This window comes from Haemaphysalis longicornis, unplaced genomic scaffold (genome assembly GCF_048455015.1).
Source record: "Haemaphysalis longicornis isolate Haplotype H1 unplaced genomic scaffold, Haemaphysalis longicornis Haplotype H1 scaffold_6, whole genome shotgun sequence".
NCBI classification, from domain to species: domain Eukaryota; kingdom Metazoa; phylum Arthropoda; class Arachnida; order Ixodida; family Ixodidae; genus Haemaphysalis; species Haemaphysalis longicornis.
In genome coordinates this window covers 38,953,523-38,980,643 of record NW_027526407.1, presented here as the reverse complement: position 1 = coordinate 38,980,643, position 27,121 = coordinate 38,953,523, and the positions used below count along the sequence as shown (strand labels likewise).

Sequence of the window (27,121 nt, the reverse complement as noted above, 5' to 3'; positions counted from 1 at the left end):
CAAATCTTTATCGCTAATAACAAGCTCAGATGTGGTATATAAGCCAGAAAAAAAAGATAGCTTAGTTTCGTAATATACAAGTGAAATATCAGCAAATGAGCTGCGTCACTTGTTTCCATTAAGCCCTCTATGTTGCGCGCGAATGATCCTATATTTTACCGACAAACCGAATGATTCAGATTCATCTAAATCGTCGTTACGCCCTTCATAATACCGATGTCGTAGGTGTTACTTTGGAGGGCCGGGGGACTACACCTTACGGGAATATCATAAATGTAAGCAGCGAGCGAACGTAAAAAAAAAACTGCATAAACAAAACTTAAAAGGCGATGTCACCGCGCAACGGCTTGCGTACAACCTCGGGTGTTTTATTACTGCAAAACATTCTTGCACAGTTGGGACTCGACTTCAAAATAAAAGCAGGGGTACAGGGCCGCTTTTTGCCGATCGTAGAACTTGACAGAACGTTCTCTAGTAAGCTTCAGCCCGCATTGAACATTAAATTTTTTTCACCTCACCCCAGTCGGCTAAGCGCAGCGCGGATTCATTGGAGTGCGTTGTAACTACATTTATGCTGCATGAATAGCCAACATATCCCGGACTCATGAAGTCCAACAAACAACACGTGCGCATAGAACAGATCGCCCAGCTGCCTTAGCGTCCTCGTTCCCCGAACACTTATCACGAAGAACAAGGTTCGCTTGCTCGCCATAATGTAAACACCGGAAGCACGCGCGGCCCAAAACTGTAGCTCCCCCTCTTTTTTTTTTCGAAATTCGAGCCCCTCTGAAGCGCTCTTCGAAGATGCAGCTCGTCTTGGAGGTTCAACAACCTCGCTGTGTCGTAAGACTCCCTTCCTTCCGTCTCCCGCAGTCGGCGCCCTAATTCCCCGAAACGCCAAGGAACCTCTTCCCGAACGTTCCCGTTTCCCCTTCCCGGTGCGGTGCCCTTCGCTTCTAACGCAGACCCGCGCTGGCCTTGACTCCACCGAGGCGTCCTACTTTGCTTGCCTGGGGCACGCTTTCCTACGCACGACGATCTTAGCTCGCCGAGAAGGCGACCACGAGTTGTCCACGTCTGGCTGCGACGGATGTTGCGCAAGAAGGGAAGACAAACAGCGCCGTCTGCTTACCGGAATGTTGGAGCCTGTGTCGGGCTGACGTCTCGCCACGAAACGGCCGCCATGACGGGGCTGCCGCCGGTCGCCATGGCGACCGAGGGAGGCGCGAGAGCAGGGAAGAAGGGAAAAGCTTCCCTCGCCATTCCCCAGGGCTCCCGCGCTCTCCCCAGCAGCCGAGAGTTTCGATCGGCCGGGCTAGTGAGCGCCGCGTCTGCCTTTGTCCATTTCTATTCGGCGTGATGAGCGGATTCTTTAATGTGCAGGGGAGCGAGACAGTAAAAAAAAATGTGGGTCTCTGTGCTCAAGGTAGAAAGCGCAAAGCAATGTCTACGTAAATTGCGGATGTCGTTATATATATAGCCAGTACGCTTGGTGGCAGCCTTGGAAGCCTGTCGGGTCCTTTGTGTAGAATAACATCCCTGCGTGCCGATGACGGTGTACTAGATAGGTGATATCATTTATGAAGGTTCTCTGCAATACATGTAGTCTTCCCTCACCTCAGCAGTAGTCTCCGTATGAACAGAAATCTGAACTCACTCATAGCGTATTATGACGGTCACGCCAGCGATACGGCAAAGTCGATTTAAATAGGTGGATTGAAGTCTACAGCAAACAAATATACCACACGCGGTCGCAGCTGTTATTTACTAACGCCGAAAATTCAAAGACCTCCAAAGTGAGTACACCATTAGAATTTTTTTACTACTGTGATTGGGGATACAGAAATTGTAAATGGCGAAACGGGATTTGTAGAGCTTGTTTAGACATGTTTTTCTGAAAATAACGCTAGGGTTCAGCCATATCAATTCACTTGGATAGCGTATAGTGTACAGGCTTTTAAACGACACCAACTTACGCTTAAGCATACCGCGCAGTCCGCTCACCCCAGCAGTAGTCTTTGTATTGTTTAGATAATGATCAGGTGTTTCCCGTTGGAGTTGAAGTGTAGAAGAAAGATTTACGAAGCTTACCGCGACTATAACCGTCCGTACTTTCTGACAGCGTACTTACAGAACCGGCAAGGGGGCAAATCAAGGTGTCGGCTTTTTTGTGTTCGTACTTTGTGCGCCTTCCCCTATGTGGCATAAGCTCACGGGTTGAATAGTATGTTGGCGGCACGTGCTTGTGACATCCATCCTATATCGCGGAAAGATAAAGGACAAACTAGAGTACGATATGCTAGGTTTAATTATTCATTCATAAACAAATTAGGCACTGCTTATTGTCGAACAACAACTAAAAGAGCTAAGGAAGTTTTTTATCTTTCGGTTAAAACGAAGTTTGTCAGTCCTTAGTTTCCTCACAACCATTGATTATTGGTGGTCCTCGCTTCTAGCAACACCAAGCCACCCCGCCATTTTCACATTAAGGATAGTAATCGAAAAGTCGCATCCACTTCTGGCATCATCTTATTCTGGTGTGAAAGCTGACACCAAAGCAGTGAATACGAGTGACTGGACGGTTCCCCTATTTCCAAGCATACGCTTCAGCTACGCGGGTCGTTGTCGTTTCCCCGAGGAGCGGACAAGGCAAGGCTTTTCTGTTGATAGCCTCCGGCAAACCAAGTAAAAGTATGCCTAGACGGGTGAAGAGACCTCTGGGCGACCCCTGCAATCCCCTTGTGCTCGCATCCGCAAAACCTAACGAAGACATCGTCAGCGCATGCAGACATCCTCTGGATGATGATCTCAATTTAGCGCATCAATTGGTTCAGCCATAAGCACGTTGAAAAGCATAGGGGTCAGAACGCTGCCCTGAGGCACACGTCTTGAGACGCCCCGTTTGCTACTACGCACACCATCTCACCGTACTTTTGCATAAACCGACCAGTGTCATCTTCTATGGGGTACTAACCTGTGTTCTGAGCTCCTAGTTCTATGGATGGCCAATACCGACCACCAACCCGCTGGAGCCAAACCGATCCCAGTCTTTATTCGCCCGTCTGCCTCCTTTCGGCCTCAGCCAACCAACGCGTTCTCCGCAGGAGGTAACGGGGGCAAGTATAACTTAACAACGTGTGAGTTGGAGCTAGTTAGTAATTTGTACAAGGGGGCAAGTAGTCAGATAGAAATAATCTGGACACCGGGGTATCCTTTGGGGCACCGGACGTGCTTTGTGGCAATTCGGTAGTGCGCTGGAGTGCAATTTCAGCAGGTGGGACGGCCGAGAACGACCAACCCCTCACTGCAAACCCGTACAAGCTCTTAATACTACACTACCATCTTTTTTCGCAGCCTGCACTGAGCGCGCACGTCTCTTCTTACCATAATCCTGCTTCGCCTCTAACAGCTTATCCTGGTTGACTTCTTTTCTAGCGGGGCACCCCGTTTAACAATAAAGTGACTTCTAATGAATGAGTAACCGTTTGTGTTGGTTGTCACTGGTATAACCGCCGGTGCGTATCGTCTTGAGAATACGGACGCTTCTGCGAGGCGTTAGCTATCAGCTCACAATATTCGCTGAAGCCGCGGATGTCCTCATCATCTAAATACAGTAAACAAGGCGCAAGTATTTCCCTCTTAAATTTAGTGAAACCACTTGTGACTTTAGGTTAGAATGCATGCGAGGGCATTTACATTGTTTTCTTCTGCAATGTAAGCATACAGAGCCACCTTGTATAAGTCTCTTCATGTGAAGACGTACTTAGAAATTTTCGTAACACAGTAGTTCCCTAGTTAGCATGTCCACTCCTGTTTTTTTTTTAATCCGGAGCAGGTCTGCGTAAAACATACAAAGTTTAAAATCCCATGGAAGGACACGCGAAACCTTACGGATCACAGTTGATCATCATATCAAACCACAACGAAGTCGGAGCGTCTAGAATACCCGAACGACCTTAAATCAGTGGTCGGCCGCCTGCGGCTCTCAGGGCAGTATTATGTGGTCCTCAGCACGTCGTCAGAAACCCCACTCCTCTGGCTGTCACTCCCTAACGCAATGCGGAGACACCACTTTTGACCTCAAATGGGGTTAGACGCGAGACGAGAACAAAGAATTGATCGCTTCCAGTAGGCATTGTCCCCCGTCTTCACAATTAGCCAGATTATTGTCAATTATTGTAAGATGTTATTGTGAATTGGTAGAATTTTTCAATTTGCCTCCAAAGCCCCCCCTCTCCCAAACCCTCCCCAATCCCAAACCAATTACTCAAACCCAAAACCAAACCGGCCCTCTGCCGTGTAGGCTTCGTGCAAATCGGCCTTTCACATCAGAAGATTGCCAACCCTGGCTTAAAGCATTTGCCCTGCGATGAGAATGGCTCAACGAAACCGCGACGCGGCACAAGGCATCACCGCTATGACCACCAAAGACGCGAAGTTGCAACGCATGGCTTGCACCATTTCCTTTAGAACGACTGGCCTCAAAGGGATGATGGTGACAAAATAATTAAAAAGACTGCTTTGTTCCGATAACAATAATACTAATTTTACTGCAAGCTTCAAACAAATATGGCGATATTAAGCAGAATCAGCTATCGCAATCAGCTATCGCAATCAAGCAGAATGAGCTATCGCAATGAGCTATCGCAGTAAGGAATTTAGGCTGCGTTGTGTGTTGACGTCGTTTTTTTTTCTAGGCATATAGCGTGTTCAATATAGAAAAAATAGAAGAAATATAGCGTGTTCAATTGTTTCCGCTGGTAACACATGTTTCAGAAGAAAAAGTTGTTTCTGTATATTCTACAACTTGTGATTCTCATGGTTCTAAATGTAAGATTTTTTGTATTTCTTTATTTACTTATTTTCTTCTCTCTGTATTACTGGATGTTATTGCTAAGCATGCATATTTGATTAAAACATGTCCTCTGTTGTGGACTTCAGAGAGTCAGGAGCCCTCGTCAAGTCATCAATGCCTTTAGCTCCTGCCCCTTCAGCAGGCACTGCAACACCATCTGCTGAAAAATAAAGTCTTCGTCTTTTTCTTTAAAGTGGATGAAGCAGTGGCGCTTTCGCAGTCACTCTTTGGTAACGCCTTTCACGTCACAACATTTTGTTTGTCCGATTGGCAGCCCATTGACCAAAGCCACGGCCAAGATACGTGACTGCGAGATTGTAGTGGAGTCTCTAGTTCTGTAAAATCATACCAGTTCAATGTTAACGTGCAGTTAGTCCACCAATTTACTGTGTTTTAGTGCGCCGCTTTCGTCACTCCAGCACATATTCCGTCTGTGTAGCGCGAGATCTAAAAGTTTTTCACTCTCTCTCCGCGCCTTTTTTTGTTTTGCTAAAAACGCCCTTTGTGGCTGCAATGTGGCTGAGTGAGTTATAAAAGGCTTGGTGTTTCAAGCAGAATGAACTTGTATTTCATTTTCGTGGCTCTCCAAAGGCAGCTCCCCTTCTTAGCTCCATGGACACTGGTTAGCGCAAAGATGATAAAAATTGAAACAGTTCCACTCAACGTGGAAGCTGTCGGGAAGTGCGGAGCCCGTCAAGAAGGGATGTCGCGCTCTCCCTTGTCTATTTTCAGTATCAACCTGGTGTTGATACTGAAAGCAGTCAAGAGAGAGTCCTGAAAAGTCCTATAAAGAGGTTCTGGATTGAGCTTTCATAAATTTTGGGTACTTAATGCGCTATTCATGATGTTTCCCTCATTTTACATTTCTGTGTACTTATTTGCGGCCTAGCAACGGCAGCGTTCGTGGCAAAGGCGCCGCGCAAAGATCCCCCCAATACTTTTAAAGACGATAGTCTTACTTGGGCTACTTAAACCCAGAAATTTTGGTCTGTCTGTATGTCTGTCTGTCTGTCTGTCTGTGACTCGATTCAGCCAGCCGGCCAAAGTAAAACAGATATTGCGCAATAGTCTTTTATACTCACTGCCAAATGCAAACGTCTAAGCCCGGTTTGTATGTTCATTCACAGTGTTCCTTTCTTAAAAAATTCATCGATGCTTGGTTTCTCGAAAGCAAATTATATTCTACATCTACTGCAGAAAACCGCCGCCTGCTGTTGCCCGCGCCACCTCCTGGCGGCATATGAAAAATCACGCGGCAACAGCAACAAAAGGTTCCACTAGCTAGGTTCCACGTTCTGCGTGGAACGCACGTGGAGCTCGGCCACGCAGTTCTATAGACCTTTCAGTCGGCCGCCTCGAATTCTCTCGCGCCTCCGCCGTACTGCAGCGCTGGCATCAAAGAACCCGGTAAATTCAAATCGCCTTGAGCAGACCTTTAGTGTGTTTACCTTGGGATGATCGCGACGGTACAAGAACAGCATGAAAGGTGAGCGGGAAAGCAAGGGGGGGCATTTCCTTGGCAAATGTCTACAAAGACTATCGTCTTTTGACGACATTTGCAACGAAGGGAGCAGATACGCGGCCAATTTTTTCATATGAGTAACATGTGCCTGTGTGGTGCAGTGGGATAGACATTAGCTACGCAACGTGAGGGACCGAGGTTCTGTCCCGACCAGGGTAAGCGGTATTTACGAAGTCTCTGTTTGCGTGCGTGATGCTGTGAGGCCGTGACCCCGGAAGAGCGGCGACGACAAGCCGGGCCCTTGGAGTGCTCCACTTAAAAGACACGGGACACCTTTTTTTGTGTTTATGTTTAATGAGTTTGATGAAGCTTCCCGGGAAGGGTGATGGCGTGTGCAGGGCAACCAGGTGAAGGGAAGAAGACTCGGTCCGTCCAGGTTCCGGCGACGGGCAGCACAGATTCGCGAATGCTATAAATAATTGTGGTGTGGAGGAGCGCGCGCGAACTGAGGGGAGAGCACACGTCGTTGGTGGGCGGCAACCACAACAACGCTGTGCTGGATGATGAAGTTGCGGGGGAGGCGATGAGACGACGAGTGTAACCGGTACCGGCCGGTGGGCGCAGCGGGCGGGTTTTGCCGCTCAGTCGGTTTCGTTGCAGGCGCTGTACAGGTTGAAGCAGTCCTCGCCACTGCGGCCGCTCCGCGTCGCGTTGTAGGTGCGCTGCATGGGCGATGCCTTCTGGGCCTGGAGGGCGTAGCTGGCCGCATACCTGAGAGAGAGAGAGAAAAAAAACAGTGTTTGACGGATAAACCACGCATCGCATGCCATCACTACCCGAATGTTTCACAGAATTGATTGATTGATTGATTGTAGGGTTTAACGCGCCGGCGCAACGCAGGCGATGAGGCGCGCCGTAGTGGAGGGCTCCGGATTAATTTCGACCACCTGGGGATCATTAACGTGCGCCGAAACCTCGTACACACGGGCGGCTTTTCGCCTCCATCAGAAAAGCGGCCGCCGCGGCCGGGAATCGAACCCGCGACCTCGTGCTCAGCAGCACAACGCCTTAGCCATTGGGCTACCGCGGTGGGTGAAGGTTTAACAGTAATTAAAAAAGACAATGCAAAAAAGCAGTTGAAAAAACCAGTAATGCCTGCTTCTATATTGGTCTGCAAAAGACGACATCCATGCTTTTCACCGATATACGCTCCAGTTCTTTGCTCTTTGTCCACTGGTTAAATAATGTGCTGATGCCGCTGGACGTTAGGCCTAACATTAGGCCTAACCGAAACAGTGCATTTGGGTTTGTATCCTGGCAGCCCTTTTCGTGCTCAAGACCCGGATTCAGCTGAGGTCTTTCTCTACCACGCTTGCGTACAGACGCGAACTGCGGCCACAGAGACAAAGGAGGTAAGGCTCAAGAAATGACGTGAGATCGCTTACGCCAGCAGTTGGAGCGCGCGGTGCCGCTTACGGCCTCTCCTCTGCAGAGGTCCCACTTTTACTGGTCCAGGGTAACCGTCGCCCACTGTCTCACGCACAGCGTCTACAAGAAAGCCGTTTCTCGGCCGCCGCTAGGAAAGCCTCGCTCACTGCGATGTCTCGAGCCAGAACTGCCGCTCCAATCCTGCGCCGTTTTAACGCCTCGACTTATCTCGTATGCAGCGAGCACCAAGTGAGGTCGGGAGCAAGGCTGTGGAGGCAGGCATTTATGGCGGGAAAATGACGAAAGTGACAAGCCCGTTTTAGTGTCAAAGGGCTACTACCCTTGCTTTAAAGATTTCTCGAATATAAGATGGGGCCTGAGCATTGGCCGTTGATAGTGAGTCAGCCGGACTGCTGGAGGTTCAGCGGGAAATGGGGTTGACGCGGGTCTGCGCCGGCCTTACGCTAGGCCTAACGTTAGGCCTAACTTTACATTTTCATCGTAGCCAAAAGGCCGAGAAGCGATGGGGCCTAACTTTACGTTTCGAGGACTAACGTCGCAAAGCGCTACTCGCAGCTTGGCGTGCAACGACTATGACGTGGCAGGGCGGGTCGTTAGGCTTAGCTTTGGTGCTGCCTAACGCTAAGCCTAAACGTACGCCTAAGAAGGGCGATTGGCCACGACAACCAAAGTAACAGACTAAAGAAGCAAAAGACACAAAGCAAAAAGGACAATTATGACGCTTTCCCGAACACATCTTGAACCCCGAATGCGTAGATGTCCTCTAGAATTCTAACCAAGCTCGCGGACCAATGAATGTGAGTTTAGGACGCTTTAATAAACGGTTAATCAACTAAGAGGTCAGTCAAGAAGTTCAATGAATAAATCAATCAGTTACTTAGGGCGGAAGCACTCGGAAGGCCCGCAGCAAGAAATCTTTGCTGTACTGTGAATCCTTTGGGCGGAGACTGAACTATAGCAAAGTGTACATACTTACAAGGCAGCACATGCAGGGGTATTGCACAGCACCTTATATACTTACAAACATTTTCTTAAAATCCCCCTACGGGAAGCGGAGGTGCCTCGAGTGCGTACTCACCCTCCGAACTGCGCGACCAGGTATCCGACCTCGTGAGCTTCCTTGACGGCGTCCCGACTGGCCTCGCACAGGTAGCGCTGCATGCAGTTGTCGTCCTTGGTCATCACGGACTTGACGAATCCCTTGAGCATCGTGGTGCCGGCCAGCGCCGCGTCGTCCAGCGCCCCGCGGAAGCCCCGCGCCGTCGACGAGCGCGCCCGGTTCCCGAACGTCGTCTTCAGCATGTCCAGGACCGTCACCAGGAGGTTCAGGATCTGCCTGTAAGCACGCGACATGGAAGAATGAGAGACTAAGAAAATGGAAGGCTCCCGAAGCAGAGGCTACGATAAGGGGTTCCAAGTACAGTTCGAGCAGTGAATTTGCTTTTGAGCGCTTCACTGCGTTGCATATCTTGGCAAATCTGGGCGCCACATACTCACACTCACACAGACAAAAATATTTTTCCTCACGCAATCACTCACACTCAATCTCAACAGTCGCCCTCACCACTTGCACTCACGTTCACTACGCGCCCTCCACCACTCGCATACGCTAGCGCTCACGCTCACCACTCGCACTCACTTGCGCTCACGCTCACCGCTTCGTCACCAGTCGCATTTACTCGCGCTCACGCTTACCACTCGTCATCACCACTCACACTCACTCACGCTCACAATTCGCCGTCACCACTCGCACTCCCTCGCCTCGCGCTCAACACTCGTCTCCTCTCGCACGCGAGTGGTGCACAGCAGACCCTCCATGAGTCATAAAAACCAACAGTATTAGTGTATCACGGCATCAGGAGGCCATCCAAATCCTATTCGTAAATTAACGCGCCACCAGAGAAATAATTATAGGGTGCCCCATATCAGTAGCTCAGTGACGACCTATTTCTGAAGCAAAAACAATCCGTCCTTTAACAACCATAACAGCGTGCGGCTCCTGGAACGAATTGCCAACAGCGAGTACAAGTTCAATAGTGGCGCTCACTTCGCAAATGGCGCGCGAGAGTAGCGCGAGTGCACTCGCGAGTCGTGAGCGGGGCTCGCACTCACTCGCACTCACACTCGCCAGTGCAAAACGATGGCGAGGCTCACTCACTACTCGCTCATGGTGGTGAGCGGGGGTGTGGTAGTGCACTCGTGAGCGATCCTGCCGACCTATGCTGCGTTGACAAGAATCTTGCGCACTGACACTATAAGATCATCACCACGGTCACCACCATCATTATCCTGATCTTAGTGTCCACTGCCAGATGAAAGGTTCTTAATCTTTCTCCAGTCATACCTGCCTGGGAACGTCATAGTTTTTTTTTCTTCCGATTTTCTGATGAGCTCAGCTTAAGCTGTACTTGTAACGATTATCGATGTGAAGTGCCATTGATTCGAGTGTCGTTTCTACAGAAACGTTGCGTACAGGGCATAGAGAGGAGCACTTTAAACGTGGTTTGACACCGCCACTACAACGTCTACATGTGAAACTTCGATTTCTGTAGATTGCAATATACGTGATATTTCACGTACACATTTCATCATACCCCTCATAGCGACTTGAACTTCAGGTTTCAAATCCTTGTTGTTTGTTGACTTACTCAATACGCTGTTGTGAATGGTACCTTTATGCACACACAAACAAAAGCAAGTACTAAATTTGGCCACTTTCGGTGTTGTACACCATTCAACATCTTGCTTACAAAAGCCCGTCATCAGTGGCAGCAGTGCTTCTTTTTAAGCGAAGCTTGAAATAACAGACGGAATGGCCGATCTGTGTATGCTAAATGTCATACAGTTAACCTTAAGGAGATCTGATGATGTTGTTGTTGATGATAATGATGATGATCTGAATTCACGGTCGCTCGTCTATGGGTAGGCCACAGGTGGTTCGTTCGGCCGAAGAGCTTTATGCTAAACGCCATACAATAAAGCGAGCCTTAATGAGCTCTGATAACGATGATGACCTGTATTCACGTTCGCAGGTCTACGGGTAGGCCGCAGTTGGTTCAGTCGGCCGAAGAACAGGCCGTTATGCACGCGCTCGTGAGCGTCATCGTGAGCGTGCTCGTGAGCGTCGTGCGGACTCTAAAGTTCACTGGGCGGAAGTAGACGCCAGCAAGCGACGAAGGCCTCAATTGCTGTGCATTGCGCGTTTACCATCAAGTTTCGCGTGTTTTACATTTCCGCTTATGAAATGGACGAACAATTTTCCAGAATGTGCTCGCTTACCTTGATGTGGCCGCACTTTCCTCGTCGCTGCCAAAGACAAGCTTGACCAGCGTCTTGACCAGGTTCTTAGTGTTCATGAACTGCGTCAGCTCTTTCTTGGGGTCGGCATCGTACTTGAACTTGCGCTCGTCCAGCCGAGGTGCTCTCCGAGACGCGGGCGCCGCACCGCCAATCACGGGAGCGGCTACGGACTCACTGGCCGTGACGCCGGGTTTGGAGCCCGTCTCGTTGGGCAAAGCGTGTACACAAACGCAGGCCAGCCACAGTGCCACTCCAGCGACCAGGACGAAGCTCGAAGAAGACGTCATCTGCGGAAGACAACAGAAGGGCGAAGACGTGTTTGGACGGTGGAAGCAGCTGCTGAGTCGGCTACAAGTCCACTAAATCCTCGCTACAAAGAAATCGCCTCGTTGCGATTCCGCGTTATTCGTATTATTTCGCGGCTCCAACTGCAGTTCAAGGAGAGGTAGCCATCGCCACACTTAACACAGGACCACTTATAATAAGGTTAGTTTTCTATCCTGAACGTTTCATAACGCGCGTCTACCGTAAATTATTACTATAACGACATCGCTTTATTCGAATGCTTGATTTATCGAATTTTTCCACAGCCCGAAGTGCAGCGCATAAACATTACTTCATTCCGTTTTTTATGCACTACCGCTTATAACGGAACCAGATTTTAGTTTCGAGGACTTTCTTATAGCAAGGGTTTTCTGTACTTGCTACAGTTTGGATGCAAGACATCATCACACAAGACTGCGATTCGTCGCAGAAGAGCGGCGGACCGCACGTGACGTCAGCTTAGCGACTGTAAAGCAGGTTATTAAAGCGAAACCCCGGTTTCACTTTAAGCGAAAGTGAAACCGCGTTTCAATTGTGTCAAAAGGGTTACTTGAAAATGGCGAAAAAGAAACTATTCTAGATAAGACAGTACACGCATCTATCGTGAAAAAGAATTACAATAGCACACATCTCATAAACCACGTATCGCTATTCATTTAGAACGATGCGTTTGCTTATTGCACTTCGTTTGTAATTTGATTCTTGGAGGGTTTGATGATCAATGGGGCGCACTTTAAAGGACCCATGAAGACAAAATACAAGTTTGGTTCATTACAAAGACTGCTCTGTCCTGATAACAATCATACCGATTTCATCGCAAACTTCGGGAAAATAACGGAGATATTAAAGCAACCGTGTGGAGGGGTGGCGACTCGCTAGCTAGTTTCCGGCAACTTTTCTATGACGTCACAGAATCTTGTTTGGCCGATTGACGGTGGCCGAACTGATCAATCGACAGGACACATGACTGGACGATTGTAGTGGGGCCACTATATTCCGTTTGATCGAATCACTTGAATGCTAACCTGCAGTTAACACACTGAAAATTATGTTTCTAGTGATGGCCCATATGACGTCACTCGTACCGATAACACGTGACTGTGGCGCGAAATTTGAAAGTTGTGAAGTATTTCTTGCATTTTTATCGATTAAAAAGCGTTTTTCGTGGCCGGAATGGAGCTGAGTGACGTACTGAAGCCTAACTCTTTCAAGTTAACCAAAGTTGTATTTTGTCTTCATGGACCCTTTAAGCAAACGTAGGACGCACTTTTAGCGAAGGTTTTGCCGCACTTTTGGCACAGTTATGATGTGAGAAAGCCCTCACTCTTCTCCCAACCTCCTAAGGAAGGGATGGTAAACATTTTTGCACATTGACTGCACCCGATACGCATGGAATGCAAGATTTGATTTCAGTGCTGTAAGTCCGTGGTACACGCGTAAATCAAGCATTACTTGCTTCGTAACGTTCGAGCAATGCTTTCCAAAATCACTTCTAAATGATTAGCCAGAAGGCTTCCCCTGTCTTTCTGGACAAAACAACCGCTTGCTTAGTCTCTGAAACTTCCCTTAGCAGTAAACACAGTTTGGCACCTAAATGCACAAACTCAAGGGCGGGACAAAACATTTGAATGAAAGAGACGTCCAAGGAAGGCCGCCTCTGCACATAAGGCACTTATTATAATGTGGGCGAAGTTAACACAAGTATGCCGCAGGTAACGTGCTCGAAATAAACAGGAATTACGCGAGCCTAAAATTGAGCACACAAATTCGTTGATAAACGCCTTTCTTCTCGCCGTGCAGCCACCCAGAACTCTGTTAGTTGTCCTCCATCACCGGGGATTTCTTCCGCCTATTGCTAGTCTCGCTCGCTGCGTTATGTTATGAATGGCAGGTCCCACAATTTTGACCATTTCTACGCCTATTAGCATTTGTTGAACCAGCGCATCCCGTCGCAGCTCCAGGACGTAGCTTTCCGCCAGTGACCCACTTTTTCACGGACTCGGGACTCCTTTCACGGCGAACACGGCATTCGTCATGCAAGACGACGTGTGTCACACGGTCGTTCAGGGGGCTGCGCCCATTCATGTGGCCTTGGCGGCCCACAGGGAGCACAGACCGTCCGCCACGTCCTCCGCTATTCCTCCCCCGTCGCCATTCACCGCACAACACGCGAAGCAGGCGGACATCGTCTCAAGACACCTAGTTCTGTGTGTTTCGTACACTGTACGTTATATCCCGTCCCTCTGGAGCAAGGGTTCGAACAGGAAATGTTTGATTTTCCGCCAACAAAGTAAATGGTAATTATAAATGGTGGGAGAAACATCTCGCAAGAGTTTTGCCTTTTGATTACCGGGGGTATTCAACAAGTTATTTTTTAATGGAAGCCCAAACATGAGATGGACACAACAAGCGCAGTAGGTAGCGCTTGTCCTATCTCCGTCTCGTGTTGTGCTTCGTCTATGGCTCTTTTCATCGTGAGCCACCAACATGCCATAAAGCAAGCTTTTCTACCGCTTACATTTCTTGTACTTTGTGCTGCGGATCGTTCATTTCAGCTTCTCACGTTCCTGTGCTCATCGCCAATATCGTCACGTCGACCCGCCGGGCACGACAGTGAGGCTTCCATTAGCGGAACAGCCTTATTTTAGTTGATTGGAACCCCATCCAGTCTCTCCTGTCGTGATCGTGTTGTGTTGTCCACTTGGTTTTCGCCCTTTTAACTGCATAGCCAGTGATTCATCCAAATTAAGAATTAGAGATACACGCACTGTTCCCCCTACTTACTTTGCAAGCGTGGCACAGAATTCAAGCAGTAATAAAAGAAGAAAAACAACGCAATATAGACCACTGTAAGTCAGGAAGCTGAGTGGTAGCGGTTGAAAACAATATTTAAAAAAATGTTCAATACAAACGAAGAAAACGACTTCATCAGCTTAAACAATGAAACGCTAGAAGAGGTGGATGAGTATGACTATCTACCTGGAAGACGTTGTCAGAAGTGAACAAAACCACGAGAAAGAAATCAGTTGTGGAATTACTATGGACTTGGGAGCATTTGGCGGGCACTGCGATGTAATGGAAAGTATGGTGCTTATGCCACTAAACAGGACAGTGTAGAACCAATGCATACTCCTGGTGATGACTTCCGGTGCAGAACCTTGGGGTCTTAAGACTCTCAAAACAACCTTAACGTAAGCCCACAGGGCCATGCAAATAAGAATTATGATATAACGCTAATGGGTTGGCAACGTCTTGGATGAGGGAGAAAACCTGGATGGAAGGCATACCAACTCAAGTTAAACTGGAGAAGTGGAGTTGGGTCGCATGCGGAACGTTGACAACCATTGGACCATCAGGGTAACAGAATGGCTACCGAACAGAGTTAAGATTCATCGCAGGATAAGAGCAGTTGGAAGACTTTGGGAGGCACCTTCGTGCGTGCCACCTCTTCGCCTTACATGACCGTAGTGTGCAACCGGTTTTAATAAAAGATGGATAATTAAATTCGAAAGGGGAAGGCGGGAGAAGAAAATACAGGCAGAATTCATTTCCACTGATACTCATTAAGGGCGAAGCATGGTCTCGCTTGTAAGTATTGCTTCTGTCATCTAACTACTGTTACCCATTTGATGAGGATCTATGGATCCTTACTGCGAAGAAATCTGGGCACACTTAAGCTTACATGTCTGGTGCGCTGTTGTGACGGGTTCCTTTTATGCATACGTCCAGCCGTCGACCCAGCATCCAGGCAATTTTACAGTCCTGAATACATCTTAATCCATAATGATTCGTCTTGTTCCGCCTCAATCCACATTAATTCCATTTAATTCATCTAAATACACCACAATTCATCTTTATCCGCCATAATTCATCTTATTGCATCTTAATTCGCATTTACATACTTTAATCCATTTTATTTCACATTCCTTAACCCACGTTAATGCTACCTTGCGAAGCACTAATATTAATTAGTGATCAGTAAATAATAAACTTTGGAAAATTTTAATAATCTCGTATACACGGCTGGCATGCTGTGTTTCAATTATGGCTTTCCTTCCGTCACATGGGTTTTGTGCCATAAGTGACGAAGCCGGAGTCATTCAAGGTCAATCTTTCAGTGAGACAAATCAGACTTTCACCTCAATAAACCCTGTAGTGCGAGTAGTGATGACATTTTTTCAAATAAGTACTAAAGTTTGTTTCCCCGTCAAACTACTCTGCGTGCTGTGGTGCACCCTTTACAGGCATACAGGAAAATCGGGGATAGGAGGCCAGAAATGCAGCCAGACAGGTCACTGACACCGGCGTTCGTAGGCAATGAATGGTTCGCATTAAAGCCAGGGCTGGAATCCGGCATAGATTCCCCTGTACATCACGTATTGCGAACGTGTCCGTAGCGTAATTGTTGTCGAAATTTTACGGGCAGAGCGTCTGTTATGTAGAACTTATTAAAAATCATAACACCAATAATCATCATCATTATCGTCGGCACATTTTATGCCCACTGCAGGATGAAGGCCTCCCTCGTTCACTTCCAACAGCTGGTTAAAATAGACTCATCAAAAAGTTAGTCATGCCAAGTTTGGCAACTTAACTTGCAGCGATAATTCAAATACATAGTGTTCCCGCCGAAAACATGTCAAGTGTAAAATTCGCAAGGTGCAAGTAAACACATAAATAACGGCGTCCCCCGCTGTTTACAAGATACACTCGCGGGGCGTCGACCCAGATACAACGATCCTCCCGGACCTTCCGTGCGACACGTTGACATATTTCTCGAAGCGGCCTTCAGCGCCGCCTCCAAAGATCCAGGACATCCGGGTTGACCTAGAGCAGCGGCCATTATGAGAGTTCCTGTTCGGAATTCGGCGCAACCGTTCGTGGCGCTTTTCAGTTGTCCTGTACCGGTGCAGACCATGCAGGACCCCAACACGTCCGGATACCTGACCTGTGGTGCCGGTTTCGCGACCTCGCCGCCAGACGTCACGCATCAGCGCTCATCTCCAGAATGCCGCCAGGGCTAGCGGAACGCAAGAATCGAGGAAGTAGCAACAAAATTCGCTATCAAGTCTCAAACGGGGTGGCTGCAGTCAGCGCATCAAAACAAAACAAAAAAACATCACAAATACAAGACTCAGAGTTTGTTTGCTAATCTATAGCTTACCGACTTCATTTATTACCTTTTTTTAAGAACGAAGCTGTTTAGCAAATCGCAAATTTTTCGTGTCCACGGCTAAAAATACCAAGAATTTGCCGAGCGCGCGCAAGTGGGGGTGGGCCTCGCGGCGAACGTCCAGCATCCCCGGTGCACGTTTGTGATGCCAAGCGTACCCACTTAGGGAAACTGGCCAAGATTGACCCCCAAAAAAATCTCCAGTGTTTCCCGTAATCGTGGCAACACTTGCTCGGAGCGAGAAAGACACCTCATAGCGTACGCCCCTCCAAGTTGATGTCCAATGATTATTCCTCCCAAAAAAACAATTTAAAAAAGCTCACACTTAAACAACAATGACGGAGTAAAGGTGCACTTGCCGCAGCGAAAAAGAAGCAAATCGGCTGCAGCCGTGGACATAAACTTCCGTGATGATAGTGAAGGTTACGTACATTTTCACTACCTTCAAGTTTTACGGGTTAGTGTGAGCTTCTCTATTTTTTTAATTACTTTTGATATTTATTCTCGGCGTTTCACCGGAGTTTAGCGGCTATATGCACTTCTTTTTAACCGTCTGCGTATGCTGTACGCGCGGTTCTTGTCATAAAAAAGCGTTGCCATGACGGGTCGTGGTGAGAGACGAGTGAGATATCGGGATAACGCGCCATCTTGAAACTTAATTGATGGGAGAAAACTGATAGTCCCGATAGTCTGTTTTCACCTCCTTCGGAAACTCTTCCGTCTTACTTATTCACAGCATCAGTGCGCATGTGCGCACCTCAGGAATTCTGTGCACCCAGAACAACTCAGGAAATAATGACATCAAAATCTCAGACCAAGGCAACTTTGAAGCCCTTTACGCCGAGACATTCAAGCTCGCTAGAGAGCAAGTGAATTGTCGATCAACCCACCCAGACCCCTTGTAGCTGCATCTCCTGTGCCTTGATATTTCACGTTTCAGCCGAAGGGCATGTCTACACTCTCGTAGATAGCAGAGAAACGTTGGCTTACGTCGCAAACGTTTTACTAGTTCTATTCTCTGAACTCATTGTTATGGCACCTACGCCGCTTTCCAACCTATGGCTTATAGGAAGTTACAGGAATCATTTGTATTTACCACCACGTCGGAATTTTCTGCGCACGTTTTTTTTTTTTGTGTGTAGCGACCTGGAGAAGCCTATTTTGTTTTTTGCGTAATCCGTTTCACAAGTGCAAAACCCCATGTAGGTGCGGCCGCCTTCAAACTACCGTCCTGTGTTCTCTTTTTCTATCAAAGCATGATAAAAGACAGAATGGTTCTCCAGCTGAAAAATATGCAGCACCTGTAGCAGGAAAATGAAGTGACCATCAAATCAGAGGGTTGAAAATCAACAAACTACTTTCCACTTTGTGATCTGGACTAACCTTGTCTGGGAATGTAAGGACAAAGCGATATAAGGGAACTGTTTTCAGTTTCAGTATGTCTACTTTGCGTATACTGACCATATGTCCACTGGTATACTTATCTTGTATCTTCTGATTGTTCGTCCACTGCTATACATTCTTTACAAAACATCCTAGCTACCAGTATAACCAAGAATATGATAACCATAAAGTCGAGGCCAGTGACTGCTCTCTGCAAAAAACTTGTTTTTTTTTTTCACATGAATCTTTGGCGCCTGCACCGTTTTAAATGAGGCTCATTACGGGTGCCAGCAGAAAGACTCCCAGCGGTCTGCTATTGCTATGAAACACCCTGGCCAATTGGGAAGCCCGAAAAGAAATTGTGAAACAGCTCAGAACATTATTACGCCTCCATGGTCACAAAACCTGCCTTAACCTGCGGTCGGGTGTTCTATCTCGCGGCTACGGATTTATTTAATATCACGGGCGCACAACGACCACGTCACGTATACCTGCTCGCAACCTTACCCTTTTCATCGCCGCGACCGATCAGGCCTAGGCTTGTAACGGGTCACGAAAGGCTCAACGGCCCCCAGACAGCGTTTTTCCTCCTAGACGCAGCGGGAGCGGGTGGCCAAAGAACTGGGGGTCGTGGTTGAACCACTTGCGTTATTGTTACCCAAGACCGAAACAAAACCGAGCGACGTAAGACGCGGCGCACCACCTGTTCTTGTTGCACCGGGGCCAGACGCTGTTTATTTTCTTTTTGCTCGTAGTTTCACCGCTTGCTTCTTGAAAGCCTTCTCTCTCTCTCTCTTTCAAACTACCTCTCCGTGTTCTCAGCGTCACCTCTCTCCTAGGGTGACCTGCATTCCGTTCGGATGGGAGTTTCGCGGTTCGGGCCGGCCTAGACCGGTCCTAGAGACTAGGCTTTTGGTCTTGTTACCGTCGCCGCCGATGCGGCTCCTTCTGGAAGAGGCGAGGGCACAGGAAGAGGCGAGTTAAAGGAGGAAGAGAGCTCGCCATCCCCTTCCCTCCTCTTCCAAGCGATCTTTGTGCGAGGGGAGGCCGGGGTGAACCGTTATTTCCCAAAGAAGGGAGGGGGATGGAAAGATGGGGGACCCGACGACGATGACTTCTGCCGAAAAAGACGTCTAGAAAGAAGCAAAATGCACGCGGCGGCGGCCGCAGAGAGGAGAGCGAGATGGCTGCGACGGCGGTCAAGGTCAGCTCAGTCCGCGTCTTGAAGATCGGGGTCGCGGTGGGATGACCTGGTTTTGTGCTTGCTTTGATCCTTAGCTCGCCGGCGCCTTTTCTATCTCTTTCTCTCTCTCTCTCTCTTTCTGACGTCGCAGTGGTTGGGTCTTCCGTTAAAGAGCCCGAGGTAACCGAAAAGGAGGAAAAATGCTGATGATAGTCAAAGAAACTATCGTCTGTTTTAGACTCGCACCGAGGTAACTAGCCTCCACGGAGAAACCTGCCGCTTCAGAGACACTTTGTTCTCCTGGCTAGTGCTGTAGTTTGCGTGCTATATTCGTGGGTGGTAAATTTAATGGACTTAGAGGGTAACCATCCAAAAGCACCCAGAACAAGAAGAGAAGGCACACACACACAAACACCACTGGCCTTGCTGCCTTCTCTTGTTGTCTTGCGTACTTTTGTCTGGCTTCACTTATGAATTATGGACCAGCAATTTAAGCTCGCGGTAAACCTACTGCGTCGTGGACGAATTTTATTTTCCGAAATTGACGAGTTAAACTACAAATAGCGAATGTGTTGTGTCATTCCACGCTTTCAGGTTGTTCACCATGTCAGAAAGTTTTCAGCAGTAATGTATATCCGAAGCGCAGCCTGTAGACTCATCGTTCACTGACACGGCATTATTTTGACCAAATCTTTGGTTATTTTGAGTCTCGGCCTGTTGGCACCTCGATAAAAAATGCGTAGTGCAAAATTTGATCTGCGAGGTTACGTCAGCCTCTTACAAGAACGTCCCCATACAAAACTGTGCCCTGCCAGCATCACGACGTTGCCTCATACGAGCTTTGTAGAAGTTGTGGAAAAGCAATTCATTTTTGTTTCGGGAAAAAAAAAGATTCTTCCATCGTACTTACATTTGTGCGGGGTACTCACAATAATTTTTATGTGTTATAAATGTGTGCTTAATTGCACAAATGAGCGTACAATTTCTGTGCTGTTTGACACGCTCAATTTCAATGTGACAAGTGTGTGCTAAGTTTCACGTCTTCGCATTCCACAGACGACTGAAAGTTTCGTTCCCCCCTCACCCAAACATTGCCAGACACAATTGGGCGCCCACAAAATCACGACGTTGTCTCACACGAACTTGGTAAAAAGTTGTGGCAGAAGCTGCTTCAAATGGTAAAAGGAAATAATGCAGCAACATTACTTTTTCTTGCTAAGAGCACTGGAAAATTAAAAAAATTATGTGCTAAACTTGACGTGCTCCCATCCCGCCGAAGAAGCGCTCCGAAGTTACGTTCATCAAAATTCATCAGTACTTTAACCAGACTCAGTAGGGCACCCACAAGACAATGATGTTGCGTCACATGAACTCCGCAAAAAGTTGTGAAGAAAGCAGTTTTTGCTATAGTGAAAGGAAGTAATTCTGACTGTACTTCTGCTTGCCCGGAGAACTCACAAATGAAAATATTTGAGACGCTCAACCGACACGAGGGTTGAAAACGACGAGAAAATGGGGTGATAACAAATCATAAACATGCTTCCCCGACTATAAACAATTCAAAGAGTTTAGGCACTCATGTATAAAATTTAAACATGCAGCTAGAGAACGCAATCGATATTATTTAGTTTTAGTTAGGCGCCGTAAATTGCAGTTTCATGGTTTCCAAAACTATTATTCGCTCTTTCGAATCGCTAATATTCATTTCAGTCAGGGCCCCGGGTGTCTACTTCAGACGTTGTAGCTGCAACGCAACCAGTTTAATTCAAATTTTAGAAATTGTTCCACAAATGCTAAAATAAGACACTGGTAATGTTGACTACGATATCCCCCATTTTCGCGTTTTACAAAATGTGTCACTTCCGTAGCTGTGTTCATTGCTGTTGCATTTCACAAATCAAAATTTGTAACAAGATCAAACAATCACCTAGTTTCCTTCTGTACGACTTCTTTTATTATGAATTATTTATAACCCAGAAAATTGACAAATTCCGGTTCGTCGCATTTAATGTCCTGTCTTGTGCAAAATTTTTGTAGCCACAGTTTTATTTTCTGTGTGAAAAGATTCAGATATATTTTAGTGGCCCAATATATCCCCCATTAAGCAGCCGCATACGATGTTGTGTTTAATAGCACTTGTCTGGGCAAAATTTTACCATTTTATTTAAAAGCTAAAATTTCCCCCCATTTTCACCGCAAATGGCTGCAAACACTGTGCACAATCGTAACCCTCTCTTTTTCCTGCGTCACGTCCAGCCGCATAGATCATTTTCTCCTTATCGCCGCAGCGCGAGATCGTTTGAGAGCATGTTGCCAAAAGCAGACTATGGTCATTTTTTAAAAGTTACTGGCAAATTTATCAGCCGAAACCTTTTAGATAAGAGGAATACTTTTAAAATTTTACGCACATTTAAAGCGGTTCGAATGCGATTCCGTGCCACATGTTATTGGTATGATGGTCCTTACGTAGATTCAACAAAGTATTGACTTCTATTTGCCTTTCTCTAAAAAACGCACTCCAATCTCAACTATTCAAATATTTCTCGCTGCGAGGCTGCGGACGTTTCAGCCGAGGGCATGACCCTAATTTCCATCAACAGTGCTGCTCGAATGATTTCCTGCTACCCAAAAGTAACAGAAGCAGCATCGAGAACGGCTCGCTACTAACTTCACGTGCTTTTTCTTCTGAACCCCTGATTAAATTCGCAGAAAAACAGCGCGATCACAACTTAATCCAAGCTACCAACAACGGGCACCCCGAAGCTCTCCTGCCTGAACAGCGGAGGACGTCCAAACTTCGACCATGCACTTTGCCCTTCCACTCCCCACTCTCTCTGATACAAACCTGTGGCTCAACTTCGCCACACTGAACTTTCCTGGCCAATTAATGTGGTGAACATTGGAGCTCTGCGCATAACGACGTCAAGCGTACGATTGGCTGAAAAGTTCGGTCTGAGCTGTGGCATCACACAGTGCAAGCATGACGTTCTGGTCTGCGCGTTGTCACCGCGCAGATTCCATTTTAGTGGCCGAGTGATATGCACGTTTCTGTCATTCGCGGAATTTGCCTTGTTGGTGACTTGGATTCGTCCCTTGAGTGAGTTGTGGGGAGCTGAACCACGGAATTGCCTTAGCGGGCCCAGTCTCCGGCGTGCAACGTTCTAAAAGGCGAGACGGACGTCCCTCCTCTGGGACCCAGCTGACGTCAACAGTAAGGAAACCCTTGGTCACCCGAGAATGTCCCCTATGTCCAGGGCACGTCTTTCGTAGTAAATCTTGTTTCCTTTCTGTTCATTCGTTTTTAAACAGCTATTTCCCGGGAATGCTTCTAAGCATTTCCCGCCTTCATTTCCGTCCCTGCCATTGACCCCGTACTGCTTGGAACTTGCCAATGAGGGAACCAACCGCTCACGCTTCACATAGTGACTGCTACCATGAACTAGTGCAGGACGAGTATGCGAGAGGCGAAGGCGCGAAAAACTTCAAATGTAAGAACAAAGTTCATGTGCCTTTCTGCGGTTCCCCGTGTTGGGATCGTAATTGTAAGCTTGCCACGAATAAATTATGGCAATCCGGCTTCAATTCTTCTGTGTCTTTGAACTTAAAAAATAGTCCTATTCAAATGAATCAGTCACAATTTCAGCCACAATATCTTCGCCTTGCTCAACACGAAACATGCCTTGTGCAGAACAATCTGTGGCATTGGATCTTAAATTCAAGTTTTTACGTTTACGTGGCAGTTCACAAGGTTGCTGAAGTTTAAACTACAGTTGAGCCGTAAAAACTTGCAGAAAGCTTCAATGAAATATTACATTTATTTTTGCCCAAAAAGGTCACTCTATTGAATTTAATAAACTTGTTTTACAAAGCAGCTGGGCTGTGGTAGAAGCGGGGAAATGGGTAAGGGGGTAAGAAGGTACCTACATGTGCAGGGATACAGGTTATTTAGAAAATAATTTTGCGAGAATTTTGCGTCCAAGACATTGCTCCTCCAGGGTTGCCGAAAGCTGCAGCCAGCGTTGGAGGAAGCAAGTCCTTGATAGTGCAGCTTTCACAAAACAACATTTTATAATCATCCTTTGGTCCTCACTGCAGGTGAACATACCGTAGCTTCGTCAGTTTAAGGTACATTGCATCGTGTAGCGCCATTTAATTATTTATGCTAATAATTCAAGGAAGTTACCCGCTGTGGTGATACATGTGCTTATTGACGTGGCCGTAATCTCGTTCGTTACATCGAACTCCAAGCAGTGTATTAGGAGGCTACCAAGAACCCGATCATTTCCATAAAATTACCTCTTTAAAAGAAAGAAAAGGCCCTTCGGGGATCTGCTCATAATCTGTCAATATCTTCCAAGCCAATCGCAAAGATGCAGCAACGTGCGGTGTTTTATCATCAGACATCGAAAAACTATCACTTCCTTTTTTTTCCGACCCAGGACCCCTCGTTTACAACGAAGCCCAAGCCTGCAGATAAAGATCTTATGCAGCTACTGTGTCGACTAAAATACAATTAATACGACAAACTGACAGTTTAACTACGTAAATACTGTTAATATGACAAGCTTACACTTTCACGGCGTATTCTGTTCTGAGAAGTACCAGTCACTGTGCAGGTCGCCTACACCGATAGATAACTGTCATTTCAAGAAACGGCGGCCACATGGTGCTGAAGCCACAGAAGTGCGAAGTGTATTCATGTCGAGTTTATTCTTAGGCATCACGAAAAGTCTTCTTCTCTTGTATTCGTATCTCTAAAACGCGATGTTTTTTGGTCGTATCCCAACTGGATGTGCTCGTGTGCAAAAAACAACACAGCCTAATTTAGGCTATGCAATAATTCGTCAACGCAGTGTAAGTACCATTTAGGACACGGCAAGCATCTTTCAGATTTCTGAAACTTCAAAGGCATGCGCTAAAAGGTATACTGAGGACACATTTTTGTGCTGTACTAATAATCAGATTATCACTCCGCTCTTACCAGTGACTGCCTCTCAAAACACTTTTTTGGCACTTCATTTCGATGGGCAGCCAATAACCTCGACACCGTTACTCCGTGATCTCAATGCCAATATCCAAAGGTGTAACGTCGGCTTATTTTGTACTTAGTGGAGATAAAGCTCGCTCATTTTGAGTGCCTCCGTAATCCCGACGAACTTAAACCTATTCCTTTGTTCTATACTGTGTACATCATCTAATCATTTCGACCACATCAGAACTTAGCACAGCGAATTCATCCGCTTTTCAAGAGTCCGTGACCTGAGTTGAGTGCTTAGCAATTTTAACCGTACCAGCCAAATCTCAGCCAGATGGTGAAGCATCTCACTCCGGGAGCTCTCTGGCAACTGAGGTCAAGTCCACTCACCTCCGTTCTTGTAAGGGCGCTTCGTCAGTTCCACAGGAGAGCGCCTAGGTGTCCTCGTGCGGGCGGGTGAACTGTAGGACCCTGGTAGCGGGCGACACTGGGGAACGGTGAATTGACAGTCAGGCCCGCTGGTTGGTCACCGTTTCTTGGGGTCCGCGGCGCTGTGCGTGCGTTCAGTTGTGCAGAGCGGCGCCACAGGTTCGAATGCTTTTATAGGGCGAGAGGCGAGCACTGACGCTGCCCTCTCGCTCGACCGTCGTCCTCCTCTCGCAGTCTCCAGCGTCCTCGAACTTGGAACCATCATCTGCGGGAGGCGCAGCAGACGACGGCTTCCCTCGCCCGCTTCGCCAGTAGACCCGGAAACCTACAAGTCAGGTCACGCTGAAAAGCTCTCCCGCCCCTGCCGCCTTTCCCGCGCCCGCCGTTGCTGCTGCTGCTGCCGTGGCGGATGCCAGCGGCCCGCGCCTTCTTTTCTTCCTCGGCTCGAAGAAGCAGCGATTGCCGCTCTCGGTACCAATCCGAAGCACACTGGGGCAAAGTTTTGGAGCCTGGCAGTAAACTTCGCGTGTCCTGCTCGGTAGTTGTTGCTCATTAGGCGATTAGATTAGCGCAGTCGCACGGTATACGGGAAACTGGCTGGAGTTCTCGACCTTTAGCGTCTTGTCATTTTCAGTCCAACTTGCTTGCTTTCTTAGCTGCCTTAACTTGTTATGAACCCCCCATCAGTTCTCTGGTCTCCTTTATGAGCAGGACGTACCGACATCGGAACGACCCCCACAAAACAAAAGACGCGCGCGGAACGAGCTTTCGGACGGCCATCCTTCGTTCCTACTGGTTCGCTGATCGATTTCAAGGAGCCTCCTTATTTTTACATAAACATCCTCGAACTTTGGCCTTTCACATGACTGGCATCAGAACTATATTCTGGTTGAGGTTTTAGCCCGTGGCTCGTGAGGAGGAGGGCCTCGACAAGCTGCGTTTGGATCTTGACTCTGCAAGCTATTGAAGCGTGAATCTCGTCTCCAGTGTAATCTGCAAATGTACCGTACTTGTCTCAGAGCCCACAAGTTGATAATAGTGATGCAAAGTATTTTTGCATTACTGAAGGTGGAAGATCGCCTTACGAGGATCCTGCAGATTCCCAGTAAGCCACACTTCATGTGCGTCGTGCTTCAATATAGTCAAAATGCCAGACTCCGCTCATCAGATCCTAAGCAGTTGGAACCAGTCAGGCAACTTTCCATAATGAATCATTATTCTGGCCTTACTCTGATGTCATTTTGCAGCACTCGCATTCCAGTTTGACCCTTGATGTGTGTGAAGCACACCGCCTCTTGCATGGGTCCGCTATAGAGGTTCCTGAACGATCTACCCTTCGAGCTCAACTGCGGGGCATAAGTGCAAGTCAAGGTTAGGGACTTCTGGCTCCTGCCCGTAGAAGATTCTCGCTCTGAACAGAGGACGCACCGCCTTTTGCGTCAGCCGGGCCTGGTCGTTGCTAGCTCCGGAATTGAAAGCTTCAGCGTCAGTGTTTTAATTCTACGTGGTGGAACACATCTCGGTACTTTTGCCAGCACGCATTTATCTGTGCACTTCACCCCGTTCATGCCGTCGGCAGTTTCGAAAGGACGTGTCTAGGGTGGTTAAGGCGCTCACCGCATTATAGTTAAGCTTTTAGCTTTCCAGTGAAAAACGAAGGGCGATACGAGTATTGTCTATGTCGTCCCACTAAATCGGGCTATTAGCGAAGCAGGCCCACATTTACGACCACCACAGACATGATCCATGGTCTCTATTCGGCGGTGGTCCAATATCGCATCACATTGCGAAACATAACTAAATCGCACGAGAGTAGGGTTGACATTGGAAGTTCCTTCTGTATTTGTATCATCTTGTAACTCTTAAACGAATAACTGCTTTTGATTCTTACAGCGTTTTAGGGGAAGCAACCCACCCTGCCGGGGATGAGGAGCGCTTACAGTTGATCCTTTCTTCAGGAAATTTGGTAAAAAAGCTTGAAGTCACAGAGTGCATTTATTTGGCTGAGGCAGCGCTAGAATAATTGCCGACAAGAATGTGTCGGTTATGATGTGCCTTACACCAGCAATAAATTTAACACCTAGCGGACCATGTGTTTGACTGCGACGACTGTGCCATCAGCATCTAAACTGCTTCATGTTATTTCATACGAGCCTTTGAAGAACGGAAATATATAATTGCATTTGCCACGTAACCCTGCCACAGGTGTTGCTGTTGATGATATGTGTAATCAAAATACTGAATCATGCTTTCTAATCTTTCGTTAATGTCCTCAATTTTCTGTCCACTGAGTAGAACACCATATGACTCTATTGCACCAGTGTTTAACAGTGCCTGACGAGGGAATCTCAACAGCGTGAAAAGCTTGGCGCTTTTGTTGTTTGGGCAGTAAAGAGTAATTTTCAATATATGCTTACGAGGGGCCTCTCTGGGGCTTTAAACGTGGCGATGGTCCTTCATCTTAGATGGTCCGCCAACTAGAGTTACGTTAACTCACTGGACTTCGCCATGTAGGTCATGAACAGCAGTGGAGAGAGAGGACATCCTTGTTTCAAACCCTTTTAGGTGTACACAGGCATATTGTATGT

General features: G+C 47.4%; 2 protein-coding genes across 2 annotated transcripts in view; both read right to left on the bottom strand.

Moving 5' to 3' along the window:
- Daam (disheveled-associated activator of morphogenesis-like protein) overlaps positions 1-1,199 on the bottom strand; it is a 135,603-nt gene extending 134,404 nt beyond the window's left edge. Inside the window, exon 1 of the mRNA XM_077674036.1 lies at positions 1,133-1,199. The gene's annotated coding sequence lies outside the window, so the exon portion shown is untranslated. The remainder of the gene's footprint in view (positions 1-1,132) is intronic.
- A 5,467-nt stretch (positions 1,200-6,666) lies between these two features.
- Positions 6,667-25,064, bottom strand: LOC144141499 (uncharacterized). The gene is made up of 4 exons (XM_077673052.1): positions 24,495-25,064; positions 11,046-11,353; positions 8,845-9,102; positions 6,667-7,088 (listed from the first exon to the last, which is right to left on the bottom strand). Exons 2-4 carry the CDS (start codon positions 11,351-11,353, stop codon positions 6,959-6,961), a joined length of 696 nt encoding a protein of 231 aa, XP_077529178.1. The 5' UTR covers positions 24,495-25,064; the 3' UTR covers positions 6,667-6,958.
- Between the last annotated feature and the right edge of the window lie 2,057 nt (positions 25,065-27,121).

Excerpts from the sequence above, each read along its gene's own strand:
- LOC144141499 (XM_077673052.1), bottom strand. The coding sequence starts at position 11,353 with ATGACGTCTTCTTCGAGCTTCGTCCTGGTCGCTGGAGTGGCACTGTGG. Across the intron at positions 9,103-11,045 it reads GAAAGTGCGGCCACATCAAG|GCAGATCCTGAACCTCCTGG; the intron begins GTAAGCGAGCAC and ends GCGTGCTTACAG. Across the intron at positions 7,089-8,844 it reads CTGGTCGCGCAGTTCGGAGG|GTATGCGGCCAGCTACGCCC; the intron begins GTGAGTACGCAC and ends TCTCTCTCTCAG.